The 20,147-nt window shown below is 42.6% G+C and overlaps 2 protein-coding genes across 2 annotated transcripts; one reads left to right on the top strand and one right to left on the bottom strand.

The window, feature by feature from the left end:
• Window positions 1-24: 24 nt before the first annotated feature.
• Window positions 25-4,216, bottom strand: atpaf2 (ATP synthase mitochondrial F1 complex assembly factor 2). Its single transcript, XM_086140299.1, has 8 exons — window positions 3,865-4,216; window positions 3,732-3,776; window positions 3,371-3,519; window positions 2,535-2,632; window positions 2,327-2,407; window positions 2,094-2,206; window positions 1,706-1,821; window positions 25-655 (listed from the first exon to the last, which is right to left on the bottom strand). The coding sequence occupies exons 1-8, from the start codon at window positions 3,974-3,976 to the stop codon at window positions 518-520; spliced, it is 852 nt and encodes a 283-aa protein (XP_085996425.1). The 5' UTR covers window positions 3,977-4,216; the 3' UTR covers window positions 25-517.
• Window positions 4,217-4,465: 249 nt separating this feature from the next.
• On the top strand, window positions 4,466-9,739 carry LOC147214838 (glucose-induced degradation protein 4 homolog). Its single transcript, XM_086140782.1, has 6 exons — window positions 4,466-4,787; window positions 5,140-5,199; window positions 6,895-7,002; window positions 7,082-7,183; window positions 7,266-7,396; window positions 8,221-9,739. Exons 1-6 carry the CDS (start codon window positions 4,596-4,598, stop codon window positions 8,282-8,284), a joined length of 657 nt encoding a protein of 218 aa, XP_085996908.1. The 5' UTR covers window positions 4,466-4,595; the 3' UTR covers window positions 8,285-9,739.
• Window positions 9,740-20,147: the final 10,408 nt, after the last annotated feature.

Below are 20,147 nucleotides of genomic sequence, written 5' to 3'. Positions count from 1 at the left end.
CTGCAGACAAATACTAAAAAAGGAGACTTCTCTGTACATATTTAATCAATTCATCAGCACATACAGTATATATGCCACAAATACAATTAAATTTTGCAGCAATAAATATAGAACATAGACTATTGTAGACTGTAGTGCTAGGATAGCACCTTTGTTTTGCTAGATTCCACTTGCGCATAGACAAGGAAGCAGACACGGAATTAAAATACCAGAACCAAACAGCAACGCTGGCCCAGTGTGCAGTGTCAGAGATAACTGGGAACCAACTGGAAACTCAGGGAGCAGTATCGCAGTTGGCAGCTGCTATATGTAAACACTGCTAACAAGAGAGCCAAGGTGTATTTTGGAGGTGAGATGACTCCATTAGGGATCCCAGACAGAGCAGCTGTCACTGCTCAATATTAAACACTGGCTGTGTTCCGTTTGGTACTGATGAAGTAGCTGTGGGTATTTTTTTTTTTTTGTTTGGGGGCAGACTTGCTGTAAGCTCTGGACTTCACATTTGTGTCTTTTTCCCTCAGTCCTGCAGAAGTTTGCTTTTGACCGTAGAACTCTCAGTTGAGAGGTGAACGAAGAGAGCTCCGGCAGCGGTTCGTGCCCTCAGCTCGTACATGTCGTAGTCGTGGGCCCATTCCACGTTGCCCCAGCACCGGATCTGCACAAGGGAAAACACCTCAATGACTACAGTGGATTGCTAAAAATAAACCACAGAGAAGTAAATTTACAGATTGTTAGTCAGTCAGGTGTCTGCAAATTACAGCAAGATTTCAACTGTGGGTTCGGGATAATTGCCAGTTATCTGTCAGTCTGTAATGCAGACACTAATACATTCCTATTTTATAGCTCCTCCTACTACAAATACTTTCTTGCTTTGGTTGAATCTAGCTTCTTGACAATTTTATGAGGGATTGTTTCCAATTGTATAGAATTTTGAACTCATTCAAGTTGAAGAGATCTACTCTTTGTGTTTGACTGTATCTATTTTTTTATTCCAAATCAAGACACTTTAGGGTTTCTTAACAATATTTACTATTCTATTACTGGAATTATCTCATTTTCATACGGTTTTTGTAAGTTATCGTTTTCCCTCTGTGAGTGAACATGTGATGGCAAGAATCAATACCGTAAGACATATTTCAGCATCTTTTCCTATTTCTATCACAACAACCCCATGGCCATAATGTGTTTCAGTCACTCTCCTCGAGAAGAGAAAAAAAAAAAAAGACTTTCAAAACATTTAGCACTTTTCTATTTTTGTATTGTCGGTGATGTATTTTCATCACAACATTTGTCAATAGTTTTTTTTTTTTTCTTTCCCTTGACTTTTAGAATACCAGCATAAAGGCTGTCCCAAAACTAAGAAGAGCAAAGTCACGCTCCATTCTGTATTGTTCATTGTGGTAGATTTAATGGGAAATGTGGAGGGAGAGGGGGTACTTCCCCCCAGAACAACAAAGCAAACTCTTGTGTCTGACGATTGAACAAAAAACAAAATATAGAGCACTCTGAGACGGCCACTCTGATTTTTTTGTGAGAAATTAAGGTGTATAATGCAGAAGTAGCAAAAGAAAAAAAAAGAAATGACACATGCAAGAGAAAGCCTCATCTTGACCCTCTTGTTTATGGCTGTTTTACAAAAACATGGACCTTTGGTTGGACAGTTGTATGAAAAAAGGTGATAAAAGGCACCCTGCCAGTGTCCTACCTGATATTCCTCTTCAAGTCTGGAGAGCAGGACAGCCTGCTCCACACTCAGATATCTGTCAACCATCCCAAATGCCAACACCATAGATTTCAGCTGAGTAATGATGAACTCGAGCCCTGCACAGGAGAAACTGTGTTATTAGATGTACTTCTACACCACGGCAGATGATTACAACTGAGTTTACCCATCATTCCAGATCAAACATTCAATGAGCTATGCATGACCTAATTACGTTTTATGTTTATGACTGGAATAACCTTTTTTTATATTTCAATGAACCACCACCGTCATCGCACTTTAGTACCAAAGATAACCGCACACAACATCTAATCAAAGATCTATTCACCTACTGAAAGTGTTCTTTTAGACAACTTTGCAATGCTGTTACCTGTCAAAGACCAGAAGTTGTATGACTTCAGGTGTTGCCGGAACGTGTCCTTGGTTGCCTCTGGAATATCAGGACCCATAATACTAGGCGAAGATCCAATAGTGACATTGTATCTGCATTTGAGAGAAGGGAGATGATTATCAGGAATGATAAGTGTGTTAATATGGAGGCGCAATGTTTGATTTTCTTTCACCTTGCCACTTTTGACTGTCTACAGTGAAGTCAGCTCTCACCTGTTTTCAATCCATTGAAGCACAGGGTCCCACTCGTTTTTCTGTAGCTCAACCAAACCGTAAGGCTCATCTACTCTGTAACTATGCAAAACATCAACACCATTAGTCACCCGATCATTTTTCGATTACTTTTTCAAGAGGAATTATCTACCTAAAGGTTTATTTTTAATAGACCTAGGAATTATAGTCGCATTTTGATGGGGCATACCAGACAGTATCGGTATCCAAGTACTTCAGAGCGGAATTAATCATCTGGTCCTTGCTGCGTTGGGTGGGATTGTCCAAAGCCGTGTTGCACAGTGTAGTCTGGAGAGAGTAGGCCAACAAGAAGTCAGCTTAATTTTCTGCTGAAAATCATCAACACGTTTGCTGCTATTACACATAAATTTGTAAAGCCAAGAATACTGGGAGAGAATAATAGATGCCAAACTGAACTCTATTCTGGACCTATACCCATTCGTCAGGGAGCGGGCAGCAAAGATCACTGCGAACCCATAACACCCCTGTACACAACCTTTACTTCCCCTCCCCCCTATGGATGGAGGTAGAGATCACTGTACGCTAACATTACCTGACACTGGAACAGCCTACGACACTTTACATACCATGTCACGCACCTACAACAACATCTTTGCCTGATCATCACGTTTTCAATATGGATTATAGCGCAATCAATGTCAGTCCAAGTTATGAATGTAAACTAGAGTCAAAACACTTCTATGTGTGAACATATCTGGCCAATAAAGCTGACTGTGATCTGAGATACATACATTTTTCAATATACTTTTAGACTAGACTTTCTGTACCTCTCCCTAATGTAGATATTATCAGCAACATAATCCACAAAAATGAGTGGGCATGTGGTAGATTATCATGCCCATAGTTTCAAATTAATTTTGGGACTGTAATATCATATAAAGACTGTCTGTGAAAACACTATCACAGTGTGTTTTTTCTGAATGTATCTGTGACATCACCCACAGCTGTTTCAGCAGACGAGAAATGTGTGTCTGACTACACACACCGCCACCTTCAAGGTCGTACCAGATGCATTGAGTAGAATTTCAGCGTGTCTCTTTGAGCATCCCATTCAGTTGCGACAGCTATGGCGAGGGCTTCATTTGGAGCCGTGAACAGCTTCCCTCCGGGAGTTTTCAGTTTTCTCCTGTCGAGGTTGATCTCATATAAACCCCCTGAATAAAAACAAGATTGTAAAAGGTAAGAGGAATGAATCGTCTATCCAGGATTGCTGTATCAAGAAATTGAAACTAAAAGAGATGAGCATCTCCCTTGACAAAGGGCTAGGCAATGAGAGGAAAAGCACAGTAAATATATCCGCAACGTCATTTTTGACACTGATATACAACAAATTGTCTTCTATGTCACAACAAAGAGTGACACATACCTTCACTTTGGGATATGCTGACATCTTGATAAAATCTCTTTCTTTCTAGAAAAAGCCAGATAACCATCGGGTTAAACCACACAAATGTATCACCACGATTACATAAAATCCTGGAAGATTACAGTTTGCTTACCAGCTGTGGCTGCTGTTGAATATTTCAGCACCGATTTGAGTTGTTGACGGTCACGGATCACTGTGCAGAATGAAAACACATTCCCGAACCGACTAGCAACGCTTGAAAACATAGTAGCAGCTATGAGATGATGCTAGCAGACAAGACTCGACACGCTACGGAAACTTCACCGTGTCCGTTCTTGTTAATTTAAAATCTGCATTTTTGTACCATTACATTTGTTCGCCCTTGCATATGCTACGGCGCAGTAAACACCAGTTCAAACTCGCTAAATCTTCACTTTTTGCCCCACATTGCCCCCCAAGTCTTCACATCGGCACCCGGGTTCATGAGCACGCGTGTGACCTTCTACATTGGCAGGCAAGTCTGGGCAACTGGGAAATGTAGTTAAATCAGGGACCCCGCTCACCATTATCCAACTCGAAAAAACTACACTCGAAATCCCGTGCAACTGTCCGCCATATTAACCAATGAGAACTGAAGATCTTAGCCAGGTGAACTCGATCGGCCAATGAGAGAAGTGGGTGCTGCTCCCGAACGGCGCCGCGTCAAAGTCCACTCACTTTTCCAGGAGCTCTCTGCCTGATAAACTCATCTGTAGAGGAATCGAGGGGGATTTGGATGTTGGAGGACCACTCCAGGCCTCCTTCGCCTCTTCGTGGACGTCGGCAGAGTCCATCGCGCAGACGGCCATTGACCAGGGTCCGTGTCCGCCAAGCAAAGCGGGAGCCATGCCTGTCCCCGCTGGATATCTCAGCGACTCCCACTGCGCGGCCTTCGCATCCTCGGTCTCCCTTATCCCGCCGCCCCCGATCAACACTCGGCAGCCTGGCGTCGTCACCTCGCTGCTGTACAGCGGGTCCAAGTTCAGGGGCCACCAGAAGAGCAAAGGGAACTCCTATGACGTGGAAGTTGTCTTGCAGGTGAGGACTTTTTAATTCAGATCCCGCTGTTAGGACGAGCTGTCAAAGACATTTTCGGCGATCTGTCAAATGGGCGCTGTTATGATTGACAGCTGGAAAATCAATGAGATCAGGCCTGCCGTTGGTAACTCGGCTAGCTTAGCTTGGATGCAGCAGACCAGCCAGAACTCTTTATAAGTGCCTGTTCGATTAAACGATCAATATCATCACCTAATACCCTGAACCCCTCATGAACAACATGATTGTTTACTTAGGAGAGAATGCTCCAAAGTGAGGAAATATCGTCCAGCTGTATGCACTTGTAATGTAAACCAGTGGCAACACTCAGATTGTTTTTGTTTTCCTTTTCCAGCATGTCACCATGGAGGATTCCTACTTGTGTGGCTACTTGAAGATAAAAGGACTAACTGAGGTAAGAAGAAGCGACTCCCGAGTGAAACTTCAAACTGTGCTGCAAAATCTTTGCCAGAGCTGGACGGGACAGGCGGCTAAGTTTTCTCACATTTATGTTATATTGCTTGCCTCAAAGCGTAGGTGTCGCGGTAATCTCTGAAAATCCACCCACAATGCAACCAATTCAAATGTCACAGAGCAAAAGTGGAATCTGATTTGCCGCACCAGATTGAACGCCGTCATACTAAAAGTAAGAACAGACAAGTCAAAGGACATTGGAGTTAATGTTTGCACAAGTCTTATGCAGAGTGTTTAAATTCATTAAAAATTCAGCTGATCACCTCTGTACAGCCAATCCCTGTGTAAAGTATATGTATATATTAAAAAAAGAATATCAATATAATCTATAAATACGTCATAACCACAATTTTCACGAGTTGGGAAAGGGGTATTCATTCTTCATACACTATACTTTCTGCCTATATTTTCTTGTTACTGCTCACTCCTTTTTTTCTGTTTTAAAGGTAATATGTTGCCAGTTAATAGATAATGCTTTGCTGAGTTTGAAGGTCGCTGACCATCCACTTACTCAGAGCATATTTCACTTTATTTTGAAAGTGATCAGTTTGATTTATTTGACATAAAGTGACAAGAGAAAAGTCGACATTTAAATGGGCCATGTTTGTATCCAGGCAGCGAAACTTCATACTAAGAAAAACCTAACGATCTGACAGTGCAGTCTGAACCAGACCCAAGATGGCGGCATGTTGGCCAATGTTTTTTTTTTTTTAGACATTTGCAGCAAGACGTTTTTGGGAACTTTTTAAAGTGACAGCTATTTATTTGCAATGTGTGCAACTGTCGCACCCTGTCCGATGGCCCTCGATCTGCATAGACCTGTCGTACTCGCGGTGACTTTGTGAGCACCGGGTCTTCACTGTTCCACCGCCCTCCTCCCCAGGTGATCAGCGTCGTGATGGCCCAGTTTTAATAGTACAAGAGCAGATGACGCTGCCCGTCACCTATCACAGGTTTTATATGGGTGACCCTGTAGACCGCAGTCATTGTTAAGTCATTGATAAGAAATCTAGGCGTCAATAACGTTTGGAAATCGCCGGGAGCACAACACCTTTACGTTTACACTAACCTTTCCCCTTATTTTTCTTGAAACTTCTTCAGTCTGTACACGTCATCAAAATTCATCGCATATTTTCGATATACTCGTGCTCTTGAGATTGGATGGACGATTAATCAACCGTTGAAAATTATTCATGGTAAACAGGTGTAATTGCAAAGCAGAAATACCAAAAACTTCAGCCTGCCAGGTTCTTATTGAATTATCTGAGTTGCTGTTACCTGCAGGCAAAAGTATAAGGGTATTGGACTGTCGGCTGAACTGTAGACTATTATGCTGTCCTTGTTCTCATGTGTGATGTGGAAAAACAACAGCAATACTACTTTTTGATGTTTACATGTGTTCATCCCACGAACCAAAACCCCGGAGCATTTTATTTCCCGTGTTTTGTTGCACAATGAAAACGGGCTGGTAATTGAAAACAAACAGTGGACATTGAACTATCTATCTTACCAGCGGGGTGCAACATTCTTTCACATACAAACAGAAGAACAGACAAAAACCCTGTGTGTCAGGTTGGCCGCAGCCGAGCGGACAAAGCCAAAGCTCATTGTGCCTCTCCTGTGACCGCTCTCACAGGAATACCCGATGCTAACCACGTTCTTCGCCGGAGAGATTATCAGCCGAAAGCGGCCGTTTCTCACACGGAAATGGGACGCGGATGAGGACGTGGATCGTAAACACTGGGTAAGGCGAAAGCCTCGTCCGAGATGTGCGCGACAGCCCGGCGGGTACCTGAAATTCTCTCTCTTCTGTGCGCTTTAAGGGAAAGTTCCAGGCCTTCTACCAGTATGCAAAGACATTTAACTCAGACGAGTTCGACTATGAGGATCTCAAGAACTCTGACTATATTTTCATGAGGTGGAAGGTAAGGCGCTGTGGAGTTCTTTTCCAGAACTGCGCTTTGCCGGTAAAACCGGAACGCATTCATCACCTGGTCCTCTCATCAGGAGCAGTTCCTGGTCCCCGACCACACGATCAAAGACATCAGCGGGGCTTCCTTTGCTGGGTTCTACTACATATGCTTCCAGAAATCCACAGCAACGATCGAGGGCTACTACTATCACCGGAGCTCCGAATGGTAAATCCCCTGCAATGTGTATTATTTATTTTTCGGTTTTTGTTAGTGAGTTGGCAGGGCAGCATCAGCTGACGGACACAACATTCTGTTGCCTCTTGTGTTCAGATGATCTGGTGATGCAGACTGAACCAGATGTGACTTTGGACGTTCAGAATATAAACGTAATCCCAGATTATAAGCACCTGCCATACTTAATGCACTAGTCCTTCCCTGCAGCAATGGCCTAAGAGGGCGCTGAAAACTGCACTCGTTCTGAACCCAAAAGGTCGATACCGAAAACCACGGTGGTTTGCGGCTCCGCCCCGCAGCTAGAAGGTTCCTGGTTGCATTCTGACGGGGACCCTTTTCTGTGCAGAGTAGGCATGCACTGTGTGTGGGTTTCCTCCCATAGTCCACAGTGCAGGAGGTTCACTGAATATCCTAAATTACCCAGATGTGTGTATGAGATAGTGAACAGTTGCATATCCACAGGGCACATGAATAAGAGGGTGAATAATTAGACGTCTCTATATGATGTGTGAACGGGAGGGTGAATGGTTATGTCTCTGTCTGACGAGTGATTGGTGACCAGTCAAGGGTCTCTCGCCCTGTGACTGTTTGGATAACTCATACCCTAAGTGCAGGAAAGGTGTCATAGATAACAAATGAGTGAATTTAAATTATGTGTTAGAGAAATTAAGTAAGAACATGACATGAATCTGCCTCTCAATTAGCTTTGCTTGTTTTTAATAATTTCATTACTGAAAGAAGAGCTGGTCCGTCTAACCTGATGTGCCCGGCGGTTTTCTTTTTATCGTAATACATGGTGTGTTTTTGCTCCACAGGTACCAGTCTCTAAACCTCACCCACGTTCCCGAGCACAGCGCAGCTATCTATGAGTTCCGGTGACCCCGGCTGGCATCGCGGATCTGTTTTTTTCCCTTTTTTTTTTCTTTAACGGACAAAGACTGGAGGCAAAGCAGAGGTCTGTGGATGCTACTGACGTGGAGGGGAAAAAAGCGAAAGACTAGAATCTCGACTGGGGCTTTTTGCAAAAGTGTCAAATCCTACGTGTTGTCTATAAGCGGACGGACGAAGTACGGATCGGCGGATTGCGGCAGGACATGTGAATGTATGTACGGAGGAGAAGAGGAAAAAAGAACAAAAGAGAAATGCAGTTCTGCTCCCTGGCTGGAGCTTGTAAAGTCAGGACCGGCATCAGACCCAGGGGTGCGGTTCTCCTAGTGTTCCTGTTTGTTCATTTGTGTTCATGTCTGGCTTTAAAAACTATAAAAAAAAAAAAAAACACTTGGTGCAGTTCTCAAGACACTTTATAAGCTAAGTTGGGATTCCCCCTTGTTTTAGAAACTTTCCCAGCTTTTTTGGACACGCCGGTGCAGAATGAGCGCGAGCCCACTCGACTACTGTCGGACAAGGATTCCCTTCCGGGGAATCCGCTCTTTGAAAAAACGCTGAACGAACTGTGCGAAGGAGAAGGTGTTTTTTGCTTCAGAGAGAAAAGAGAGAGGCTTGGGTTCATGATTATGGCTCTTCGGGGGTTTATAAGTGGAAAAAAAAATCAGCCCATAAGCTGGACAGAGTATTTCTTTGATGCTAAGCTGGTTCTGTGTTGTTGTGGGCAATGCATAAGACAGGCTCTCCCCCTCTGTGTCCATCAAATCGCTTAGGAGATTTTTTTGTCACACACACACACACACACACACACATGCGCGCGATTGCTGTGGATCTTGTTCTGTCAAGTTACATTTGCACAAAGGTGGATGACATGTTACTAATGCTTTTATCTCACGCCCCCCCCCAACCCCCCCATCCTTTGAGTAAAGAGGTTTTTAACTAGTTTTAAAAGAGTTTGACTGTTTGGAGCATCCAGAGCCAAAACAATCAGAGTCAAGTATTCAAAAAAAGAGTATTTTTTACCCAGATCTGCTTTAGAGAAAGAGCTTTTTACTCCTTTTGTGTCCCTTTTTAAATTAAGACCCCCTCCTCAGTCCCCTCCCAGCCGAACATTTTACTTTCCCTCAACTATGCAACACTTTGAACGTGGCACTCTCCAAAACACAAGGCAGTCGGATTTCAGAGACATTTTATTCTATCCCTATAGTATATGAAAACAGAATCTATCTTCACGAAAGGAAATATTTTTGTTAAATTGCCTAAGAATTACCCTAATCATGTTCCCTTTTCATGTGATGGTGCCATCTTTCTAAAAGATTATCAAGAGTTGTATTATAAACAGAAGTGTGTTTGTTTGAGAATGAGCCTGAGTTTTGATTGTAAAAGTGTGACTGTAAAGAATGAAATATGGAATTTGGAAAAAAAAAAAAAAGATCATATCAAAACACCCTTCCCTGCGTCCTGCGTTTTCTGACTCACACACTCAATATTGATCACCTGTACTTGTTGATAGAGCGCCAAAGGTTTTTGAATACAAATCCCAAACTGTATTTATGTATTTGACCCTGCACTGCCCTCTAGTGTGCATTAATGAACCCTGCAGTCTTTGGTTTTTCGCTCTTCCTTCCTTCCCACATTGTTCCACTGTGATACCAAATATGAAAACATCACCTGAGGAAATCTCACATCTTCTCTCAAACATATTTATCTTGTCCAGGGGCTTATTTCAACATTATTTTTCTTTCTTCCATCAATCTCTGTGTCTTCTTCTTCTTCTTCTTCTTTCGGCTTTTCCCGTCAGGGGTCGCCACAGCGAGTCAACTTTCTCCATCTAACCCTATTCTCTGTATCTTCCTCTCTCACACCAGCTACCTTCATATCCTCTCTCACTACGTCCATAAATCTTCTCTTTGGTCTTCCTCGAGACCTCTTGCCTGGCAGCTCCAATTCCAGCATCCGTCTACCAATATATTCACTATCTCTTCTCTGTACATGACCGAACCATCTCAGTCTGGCTTCTCTGACCTTCTCTCCAAAACATCGAACATGTGCAGTCCCTCTGATAGATTCATTCCTGATCCTATCCATCCTGGTCACTCCCAAAGAGAACCTCAACATCTTCATCTCTGCAACCTCTAGTTCTGCCTGCTGTCTTTTGGTCATTGTAACAGTTTCTAGTCCATACATCATCACTGGTCTCACTACTGTCTTGTACACCTTTCCTTTTATTCTGGCCGATAGCCTTCTATCACATAGTACCCCTGACACTTTTCTCCACCCATTCCAACCTGCTTGGACCCGTCTCTTCACCTCTTTTCCGCACTCTCCGTTGCTCTGGACTGTTGACCCTTAGTACCTGAAATCCTCCAGCTTCTTGATCTCCATTCCCTGTAGCCTCACCGCTCCACCCGAGTTCCTCTCGTTCACACACATATATTCTGTCTTGCTGCGACTAACTTTCATTCCTCTCCTTTCCAGAGCATACCTCCACCTCTCTAGATTTTCCTCTACCTGTTGTCTGCTCTCACTACAGATCACAATGTCATCCGCAAACATCATGGTCCATGAGGATTCCTGTCTAACCTCATCTGTCAGCCTATCCATCACCATTGCGAACAAGAAGGGGCTCAGAGCTGATCCCTGATGGAGTCCCACCTCCACCTTGAACTTCTCTGTTACCCCTACAGCACACCGTGCCGGTGTCTCACAGCTGGCATACATGTCCTGCACCAGTCTAACATACTTCTCTGCCACTCCAGACTTCCTCATACAATACCAGAGCTCCTCTCTTGGCACCCTGTCATATGCTTTTTCTAGGTCTACAAAAATGCAATGCAACTCCCTCTGGCCTTCTCTGTACTTTTCTATTAGCATTCTCTGTGTATTGTAATTAAAAATAGACACAGTTTAATAGGCCCGTTATAGATCGATCCTGATTAAATTATTACAGAACCGGAAAGTAATTTATTCTCAAAACCAACTTGGGCGAGAGGCAGGGTACACCCTGGACCCGTCGGCAGGCAATTGCAGGGTCACATTCACACATTAGGGACATTTTTCTCAGTTTTCCTCGATTTCTCCCAATTAACATTCATGTTTGTGGACTGTGAAAGGAAAATGCAAACTCCACAAAGACAGCCTCCCTGTGGAAAATTGAATTAGGGTCCTTTGTGCTGTGACAGTAGTGTACATAAACAGAGTTTATAAACTTAGTTTGTGACTCACGTAAGAGGAGTGATTGAGCGGGTCATGTACAAGTCATGCATAACACCCTATAGAGGATTCACTGCCTCTCCTGACTCAATTTACCCTGTACCGGCCCTAAACTTAAATGTTTTTATCGGCAAAATAATCGATAAAAAAAGACGGATGTCTAACGGATCATCTGAGTCGACGCCAGCACACCTGTCTCTATCCTCTTGAACCCGGATTTTTTTCTGCAAACTAATGAGGAAAAAAGTAACACGTGCACTTACCAACACCCACAACTAGACAAAACTGGTTATATGACCTAATTATCGGGATCATACTTAAGACAATGAATTTTGTAGTGTCATGATGTCGTGACAGAAGTTTCTCTGTGATCTACTGAAACCTTGCCCTTTACCGGGCATTAAACCTCAGACAGAAACCGTTAGCAGTTAGCAGGACATCCTAATTCAGTATATATAATGACGATATTATCTTTTAATTCATTTATACTCACGTGGTTTTTAGATGAACACAATGCTGATATTGTGGCAGGAATTGAAGAATGACAAAAAGTTCTTTCCAAACTGTTTCCAGTCTCTGTTTTTAGTCTTATAGCGGTTATACTTGAGAAGCTAAGCTTACACAGATATGTTGTGGAATATGCGAGCAGTATCGAAATAGCTCAGATTTTTCCAGAATGGAAACTCTTTTGCCAGCTCTTATAGGAACTTGTCTTTTTATCACGTCTCCTTCAACAAAACACACACTGGCGAAGAGTTGGGCATTTACACTAATTTCATTTTCTTCTTGGATTTAGCTACGCGTTTAGCAACTCGGTAGCTAAGCTATGAGCTCAGCAACTCTTAAGCTAGCTTTTAAGGTACGTTCATTCGCCTTTGTGTTTTTTTTTGTCAATGACATCACCAGTTTCCCCGTGCGTTCACAAAGGTGAAAAAAATAGTCAACATTTCATCTTGGAGTGTTCGTTTCGTATGAGTGTTTTTGTGGTGCCACAGAGCCGTTGGATAGTTTTATAGCTTTACATCAGCATAGCAGAGGCAGTGCCTTCTGATCGTCTTAGGCTAAAGTTAGCTTTCACTGTCTTGCCTCTAGCTCAGGGCCTTTTTTCTTGGTCACAATTTATTAATCTACAGAAAAAAAAAGGTTTTAGCCCAATAAATTACATTTCTCAATGTCTAATTATTTACAGGTAACAGTTAATTAATTTCCAAAAATGTTTTTTGTTCAATCAAAGTACATCTCATGGTCGACACGAGCTTCCGGCACGGACGCTAACAATTGGTAATTTACAGGTAATCAATGTACAAAAATTAAAAATGTTTTAACAAAAACTTTCACAAAAAGAAAGCTATTCTTGAAAAAAGAACGTCAAATTCAAAAGTCAAATTTATTTAAAAATTCATTCAACCATTTATGTATTTGCTTTCCTTTAACAATCTTGGATATCTCAACGGCGGTGATTTCAGGTTGTGGAAATTTTATCCATCCTTATCTCACAGGCGCCTTAGGGCCCAGTACCGCCGAAAACGTCTTATTGATCAAGTCTTCTCCTCCATTTGCACAGAAATATTGAGTTATTCACTCGTCCACCAGAAACACCCTCAAGCAACTGTGAATCTGCCAGCACAGCAAAGCGCCCTGAAGTCACTTTATGGTCACACCCTCTTTTTTGTGAAAGAGATAAATGAAGTCAGCTGAGGCAATTGTGCAATAAACCGTAGGATCATTTGATTGATGTCTTAGTTTTAACAAGAATAGTTTTGACTGACCTATAAATTTAGCAACCACGTTGAGCTAAAAAGTGTTTTGCATAGCAAGTAATTGTGCACGTGTACTGGTGTTACCTGCAGGCACAAAACTGGAATCAAAGCAATGTTTTACAAACAATAGAGTGACAAAGGATCCCTTGACCACCGATGCGGCAGAAATGCAGCCCCACCTGAGGGATTCATTGTCACCAGCATTGATTTATTTGGCAACATTCAAAATGTTTTGATAGCGACGGGGAGTGTGACTGATTTGGCTAGGATTTAGGGCTTGTGTTTTTACTGCCGCCACCTCTGAATGCTCTGGTTCCCAAACCTCTGCGAAAAGTGATCGGGGTAAGAAGTTTCAGTCCATTTGTCAAAGGTGAATCACAGCTAACAAAAGTCTTGCAGGAAAATTGGATATTGAATACCACCTAGCGGATTGTAAAAGGTCATTTCAATCCTGTAAAATGTAATGAAACTTCAGTTTAACAAGTGAAAAATACGTCTCCTCCTATTTCTTTTATCTGCCGCATATACAGAGGTTCTGAAACACCCATACATTTTACCTGCAGACACTATGATGACATCCTGCTCCGAGTAGAAGGGGATGAATGTGAGGTCAAGGCTCTGTGTGAGTCCGCCAGCAACGCCTAACTCACTAAACCGTGTCCTGCATGACCTTGGAGTAGTCAACGTTGTGCGGAAACAGAAAAGGACCCCTCCCAATCCCAATGTGGTCCCACGGAGGGGACCCCAAAAGCACCCGGCGCCCGACACCCGGTGGCTGCTCCGGGGTCTTGTAGCGGCGTAACATCCACCTGTTCCGCCTGCCATGCTGTCTCACTTCTGCTCACTAATTGACACACATCTAACTAGGCACTGGGTGTGCTGGTGTGATGTTAATGCCAGAATGGAGTTTAAAAATCAGGATTTTTGACTTTTATCAAATAAGATACCGTAAATTCCGGACTATTTAGCGCACCTCAATATAAGCCGCACCAGCTAGCCGATCGCTATCTTGGGCTTGCTCCTGCGCACTAATACCGTCAAAGTCGTCTTCTTCGGTGTCGAAGTTGAACAGACTCAGAATTATCGGTCATTTCATCGGTATAATGTGACGAGGATAAATGTTTTAGCGGCGTGGAGCTCGTTAGCCCCCCCCCAACAAAAAAATCCATATATTAGCCGCAACGTTGTTTAAGGGAGAAAAGTCGCGACTTATCGTCCGGAAATGATTACTTTATTGATCATCACAGGGGAAATTTGTTGTCACGGCAGTGCAAAAAAACAATATCAATAAATATGAATATAAATATATAAATAGAAGAAACAAGGGACAACAACAGCAGCAAGGATAAAAATAGACAACAGAATGAAAAAAAAAGGGTACAATTGGATAAGCAGGGTGAGAATGGAGTGACAACATCAAGGATAAAAAAAGAAAGATAACAGAATTAGGACATGGCGTGTGTGACTACGTGCAGTAGTGAGGTAGCGGTAGCACAGACGGCCGGTCGGAGTTGTGTGGAGTCCAGACTGCTCTTATACAGTCTGATGGCCGCGGGCACAAAGAAGCATCTGAAGCATTCAGCTCTGCACCGGGGTGGGACGAACTGCCCTTCGGCCGCAGCTGGTCGTGCAGGGGGTGGGAAGGATTGTCCAGGATAGATCCCAGTTTGTCCGTCACCCTCCCCGCCGCCTCCGATTCAAGATTGTCCAAGTTCAGTCCCAAAACCGAGGCTTTCCTCACTAACTTGCTGAGGCAACTGAACTCGCCAGCACACCATAGCAAAGAAGAGTGCGCTGACTACCATAGACTGGTAGAAAGTCCTGAGGAGCTGCAGACACCAACCTCAACAACCTCAGTCTCCTCAGGATGAACATCCCGCTCTGACCCTTCCTGTAGAGCAGGGGTGCTCAATACGTCGATCGCGATCTCCCAGTCGATCGCAAGGGTAATACCGGTAGATCGCACGATCGCATGACAAAATATACATTAACCCTCATATTATGTTAAGGGTCAATTTGACCCATTGGGTCAACGGGTGAAATGGGTCAAATTGACCCTTAACATAATAAGAGGGTTAAAAAATGTATCACTTTCATATGGAATGGGAGAAGGACTTTTTTTCACAATGACATTTTCAACATGCGTTCGCCTCAGCTGCCGGACTAACATCGCAATACAAAGAAGGTAATGTGGAGCAGCATTTTCGGACCGTTCGTGAAAAATACGACACGGACATCCTGCCGAAAAGCGAGGTGAGAATGAGAAAGGTGAAGGAACTACAATCCTAGTTTCCTGAACAGCAGTCATTTTTCACGCAACATCCTTCCAAAGCGGAAACCGCGACCGAAGCCTCGTTCCGGGTGAGTCACGTCACCGTTAATAAGGCTGGCTGGAAGCAGTTACTTTGCTTCCAAAGTATTCATTTACTTTGGAAGCAAGCAATACTGGCTTATGCGGTTCTGTGAGGTACATCAACATATATTGTACGTATGTTTTGCATTTTTGTTGTGGGTGGATCATTTTGACTCGGTCATTGTATAAGTAGCTCGCATGCTGAAAAAGTGTGTGTACCCCTGCAGAAGAGTGCATCTGTGTTGTGTGACCAGTCCAGTTAATGTGGACCCCAAGGTATTTGTAGGATCTCCGCCTCCTCACCCTGGATGATGATTGATAAATGCCTCCTCTGATTCTTCCTTAAGTCAACAACCACCTCCCTGATCTTGGAGATGTTGAGTTGGAGGCGGTTCACCTGGCTAGGTGGTTCTTTTTGACAGAACACGTTGGCACACTTGGGTCAAAATAACCCCGTCCTTGAATGCAGCGTTTGTTTTAAAGTTGCCTCATCACAAAAAGTCCCATACGAAGATTCAATAGGTGGACTTGAGAAGAGTGACTCACGCTTTAGGCTTTCCAATCCTTTACGTTGATCGCGAGAGCCGCGCCTTAATTGGTATTTGAAAATACATTTCCTGAAAGTTAAGGCGGAGCCGTGCGTGGCTGCTTTTCCGGGCAGTCAATACACAACAGTTGTGTTCATTGATGCACCACCACATTGTTGAACCCCGCATGGTAAATGTTTTTCAACTTCTCAGAAGGCGCACGCTCTTATCTCGCCACTCCGCCTATTACGACATGAGTAATGCCGTCTGTAAACCGCAATCATTTCATTCATGTTTTCTAAACACAAATACTGTCAGTCAATTTAATATACAAACATAATTGTTTTTTTTTTGTTTAAAACTAGCCGCCATGTTCGAGTGGTCTTTAAACAGGGACCACGTTGCCAGTTAATGCATGAGAATTTTTACATTCAATTATCATTCCATCAGTGTTTTACCAGAATGACAGCGCCAGCGGGCAAATGCGGTGTGCATATGTATAAAACAATGCCATCATTTCCTTCCATGTTACAGGAATGGTGATAAAGAGAAGGCCTTTTTGCTTCCTCCTTCTTGCCCTTCCTGGTTTGTGTGTTCGTAGGCACGTGCAAGTACGTGAGTAAATATAAAAAAATCTACGGGTGCTTTGTGCAGAATCTGTCAGTCTAATTTGCATTGTTTTCTTTGATTTGTTCTCCTCTTGTGAGAGCAATCAACTTGCCAAGAGATGAAAATGAAATGAATCATGAAATGTATGACTCAACGCACGTGGATGATTTTAGTTTCCAGGAGCTTCTAACAAAGGCAGGATTGTGATTAGATTGTTCTGCGATATAATGTGACAAATTCCTTCGGAGAGCTCTTTTGTTCTTTATTTTTCAATAATTCAATTGGGTGAAAGGCTTTTTCTCAATACGCGTACTTTTAAAAGACCTCTCAGCAGTGAATCTGACACCAAATTCAATGAATGAATGTTCAGTTGTTCTGTTCTTGGTATCGCAGTCATCAGGGTGAGGGTTTATTGCTGCCGAATCTTGTCGTGGTGACTGGATCTTTGTCTTGGAGACCTTTCACCTCCTCAACCGAGAGGCTCAGCTCTAAATGAACCTCGCAAAGTTCCCGGCTGGCTTGGGTTGGGTGCAGTTCTGGTTGTTTTGCAGCAACCAGGTTGCCTCCTGTCCTGAAAAGGTGGCTCTCATTTGTTTGTGTGGAGTTTTCATTCATTCATTTATTCATTCATTCATTCACTCACCTATACCGCTTATCCTGCGTCTTTTGGTATGTTTCCTATCCCTTCAGTGAAAACCAATGCTGTAATTTCCGGACTATAAACTGCCACTTTATCCACAGGCATCGAACACTGCAGCTTAAACAATGATGTGGCTATTTTATGGCTATTTTTTAGGGTAACAAGCGTCAAAGCTGCCAAACATTTAGCCTCGTCACATCAGACCAATAAAATTACCGTGAAATTCGGAGGCTGTTCAATTCCGACTCTGACGAAGACCACTTTAATGGCGTTGGTGCGCAGGAGGAAGACAAATATCGCGATCAGCTGGAGTAGGACAAAGCGGGGATTGAAAATGGATGGATTTTCCTTGTTATTTATTATTAATCTTTTTTATCAGCCATGCTACAGACACTGTTCAGAAAAAAGCATTTCCGGTACGTATTTGTGGATATTATTAGTGTGTATCTAATTAAAAGTAAAAAAAAATGTTTCTGTGTAAATATCTCGTGTTACAGCATCAACACCTGCAGTTTATAAGAAAGTACGGCCTATATATGTACACATATATTTATTTTGAGCTCGATAGTCCGTAAATTGCGGTATTTCTGAAGGTGATAAAGTAAGGGATTGAGTCTTTCTACAGGACTGTCTCAGAAATTTAGAATATTGTGATAAAGTTCTTTATCTTCTGTAATGCAATTACAAAAACAAAAATGTCATACATTCTGGATTCATTACAAATCAACAGAAATAGTGCAGGCCTTTTATTATTTTAATATTGCTGATTATGGCTTATATCTTAAGAAAACTCAAAGATCCTATCTCAAAATATAAGAATATCATGAAAAAGTAATTTTTGTTTTTTTTAATTGCATTACAGAAGATAGAAGACTTTATCACAATATTCTTATTTTCTGAGACAGTCCTGTAAATGAGTTAAAAGAGTTTATTAAAACTTTCTGCCTCAGAATGTAGCGTATTCTATTTTATTTTGTTTTTATCTGCAACATTACCTCAACACATGAATGCAGCAGTTAATCCCAAACAACCTAAATGGAGAATGCTCCAGTGTGGCTGATTTACTAATTCTAATTTAATCCTCCTTCCAAACAAAAAACTTCAGGTTGTTGACTGGAAAAAATCCTGCATCAAAATTAGAAACAAAACACACTGTGATGGTCCATATCAATGGACCATAAGATACAAGGTAAGGGGGAAGCCAGTTTTATGAAATATGCAACTAAGCCAAGTCAGATACCAGGCCATTGGGGAATTATGACACGTATTCCCTTAATAATGGAAACTCCTCACAGGTTTACACCAGCATGTCGACAGAGAACTTGTTCTTCAGCTTCTCCGTGATCTCACAAATTAATTCCATGAGAAACCTTCGTCTCGTGCAGTCCTGGCATCGACCTTGCGGTTTGGCCGCACCCATGCTGCTGCACAATGAGGTGACGACGATGAAAAGCCGCACGTTTTATGTGTGAAAAAAAAAAAAGTTATGAGACCATTGTCAGACTCCTCCTGAAGTGATTAAGACTGATTAACAACATTTGTGTATTGTATTTAGTCGGAACCATAGATGGTAGATCTGAACAGCTCAAATCAAAACACTTGGCTTTAAGCCTGGCGGATTGAACAACCCCATAAAAATGTGTGTGGATAAGATCACTGTTTACTGAAGTCATAAGCTACCCAACATGCATGGTGCACCGGATGCACTGTCAAGTGACCACGCCTTAAAAACAGCTGTTTACGGCGTGCCAGTTAACTTTGGCTAACTGTTCTGCTAACTTGTAGAATCACATCACGGACGTCTGCCTGTTCTATTCTTTTGTGCTGTTATTATGCCCGTGTTTCTTGATATGTATTATTAGGAGATGGAGGGGGTCGCCAGTCTCTGTCACCGTTATTTTGGGGGTCGCGGGCTGCAAACTTTGGGAACCCCTTGTGAACAATGTTTCTTTTATCCAAGTGATCGACTAGCGCCCGCTCCGTGGCCTCCCACCCAATGACAGCCAGCATAGTGCAGGATAAGCGGAGTAGATTATGAGTGAATTAATAAATGAAATTATATTAAAAAAAAAATCTATGAATCTAAAATACCGTAATTTCCGGACTATAAGCCGCTACATTTTTCATAGACTTTGAACACTGCGGTTTAAATGATGATGCGGTTAATTTATGGATTTTGTTGGGCGAAACGTTTATCTGATCCCCATTTCTCGGGGTTCACCTGCAGGATAAGCGGTTGATAAGGGGTGGATGAACGTTTTCTGCTGTCCATAATAACAATAGGCATAAACCTCACAGTCTGCCAACATCCCGCCCTTTTACTCAAATCTGTTATCAGACCATTTTCATTTACCATCCCATAAACATTAGCTGGTATTTCACGATTGGCTCATGTAAAAGATTAACAAAGATCCTGATTAAACCAAGGATCAATCCCTTTACATGACAACAGAACGGTCATGTGATATCAATACTATGACCACGTGCATGGATGGCTTTGAGATAATCTTTATTTACTTCTGGTCCAACTCACTGCAACCGAAGGCGTGGCGGCGTCTGCTTTGGACCTGCGGCTTTTTCGTCCGCGTCGGTGAAGCCGTGGCACATTGCGATCTCTCACTCGTGCAAAATCATATTTGGCTTATTCCCGTAGCAGGCATGTCAGAAATCCATTGTTTCTACCAGAAAAAGTCCACTGTGTGCAAGTAAGTGTGTGTGCGTGCATGGATGAGAAGTTAGCACTCCCGTGCACATG

Source organism: Fistularia commersonii, chromosome 33 (genome assembly GCF_037954325.1).
Source record: "Fistularia commersonii isolate RoL2024-O1a breed Wild chromosome 33, RoL_Fcom_v1.0, whole genome shotgun sequence".
NCBI lineage: Eukaryota > Metazoa > Chordata > Actinopteri > Syngnathiformes > Fistulariidae > Fistularia > Fistularia commersonii.
Note: the sequence above shows the minus strand (reverse complement) of the source record. Positions and strands in the feature narration are given on the sequence as shown.

Coding starts and splice junctions, on each gene's coding strand:
- atpaf2 (XM_086140299.1), bottom strand. CDS start 3,976: ATGTTTTCAAGCGTTGCTAGTCGGTTCGGGAATGTGTTTTCATTCTGC. Junction 3,777..3,864: donor TTCAACAGCAGCCACAGCTG/GTAAGCAAACTG, acceptor GGCTTTTTCTAG/AAAGAAAGAGATTTTATCAA. Junction 1,822..2,093: donor CAACTTCTGGTCTTTGACAG/GTAACAGCATTG, acceptor TCTCCTGTGCAG/GGCTCGAGTTCATCATTACT.
- LOC147214838 (XM_086140782.1), top strand. CDS start 4,596: ATGCCTGTCCCCGCTGGATATCTCAGCGACTCCCACTGCGCGGCCTTC. Junction 7,003..7,081: donor ACGTGGATCGTAAACACTGG/GTAAGGCGAAAG, acceptor GTGCGCTTTAAG/GGAAAGTTCCAGGCCTTCTA. Junction 7,397..8,220: donor TATCACCGGAGCTCCGAATG/GTAAATCCCCTG, acceptor TTTGCTCCACAG/GTACCAGTCTCTAAACCTCA.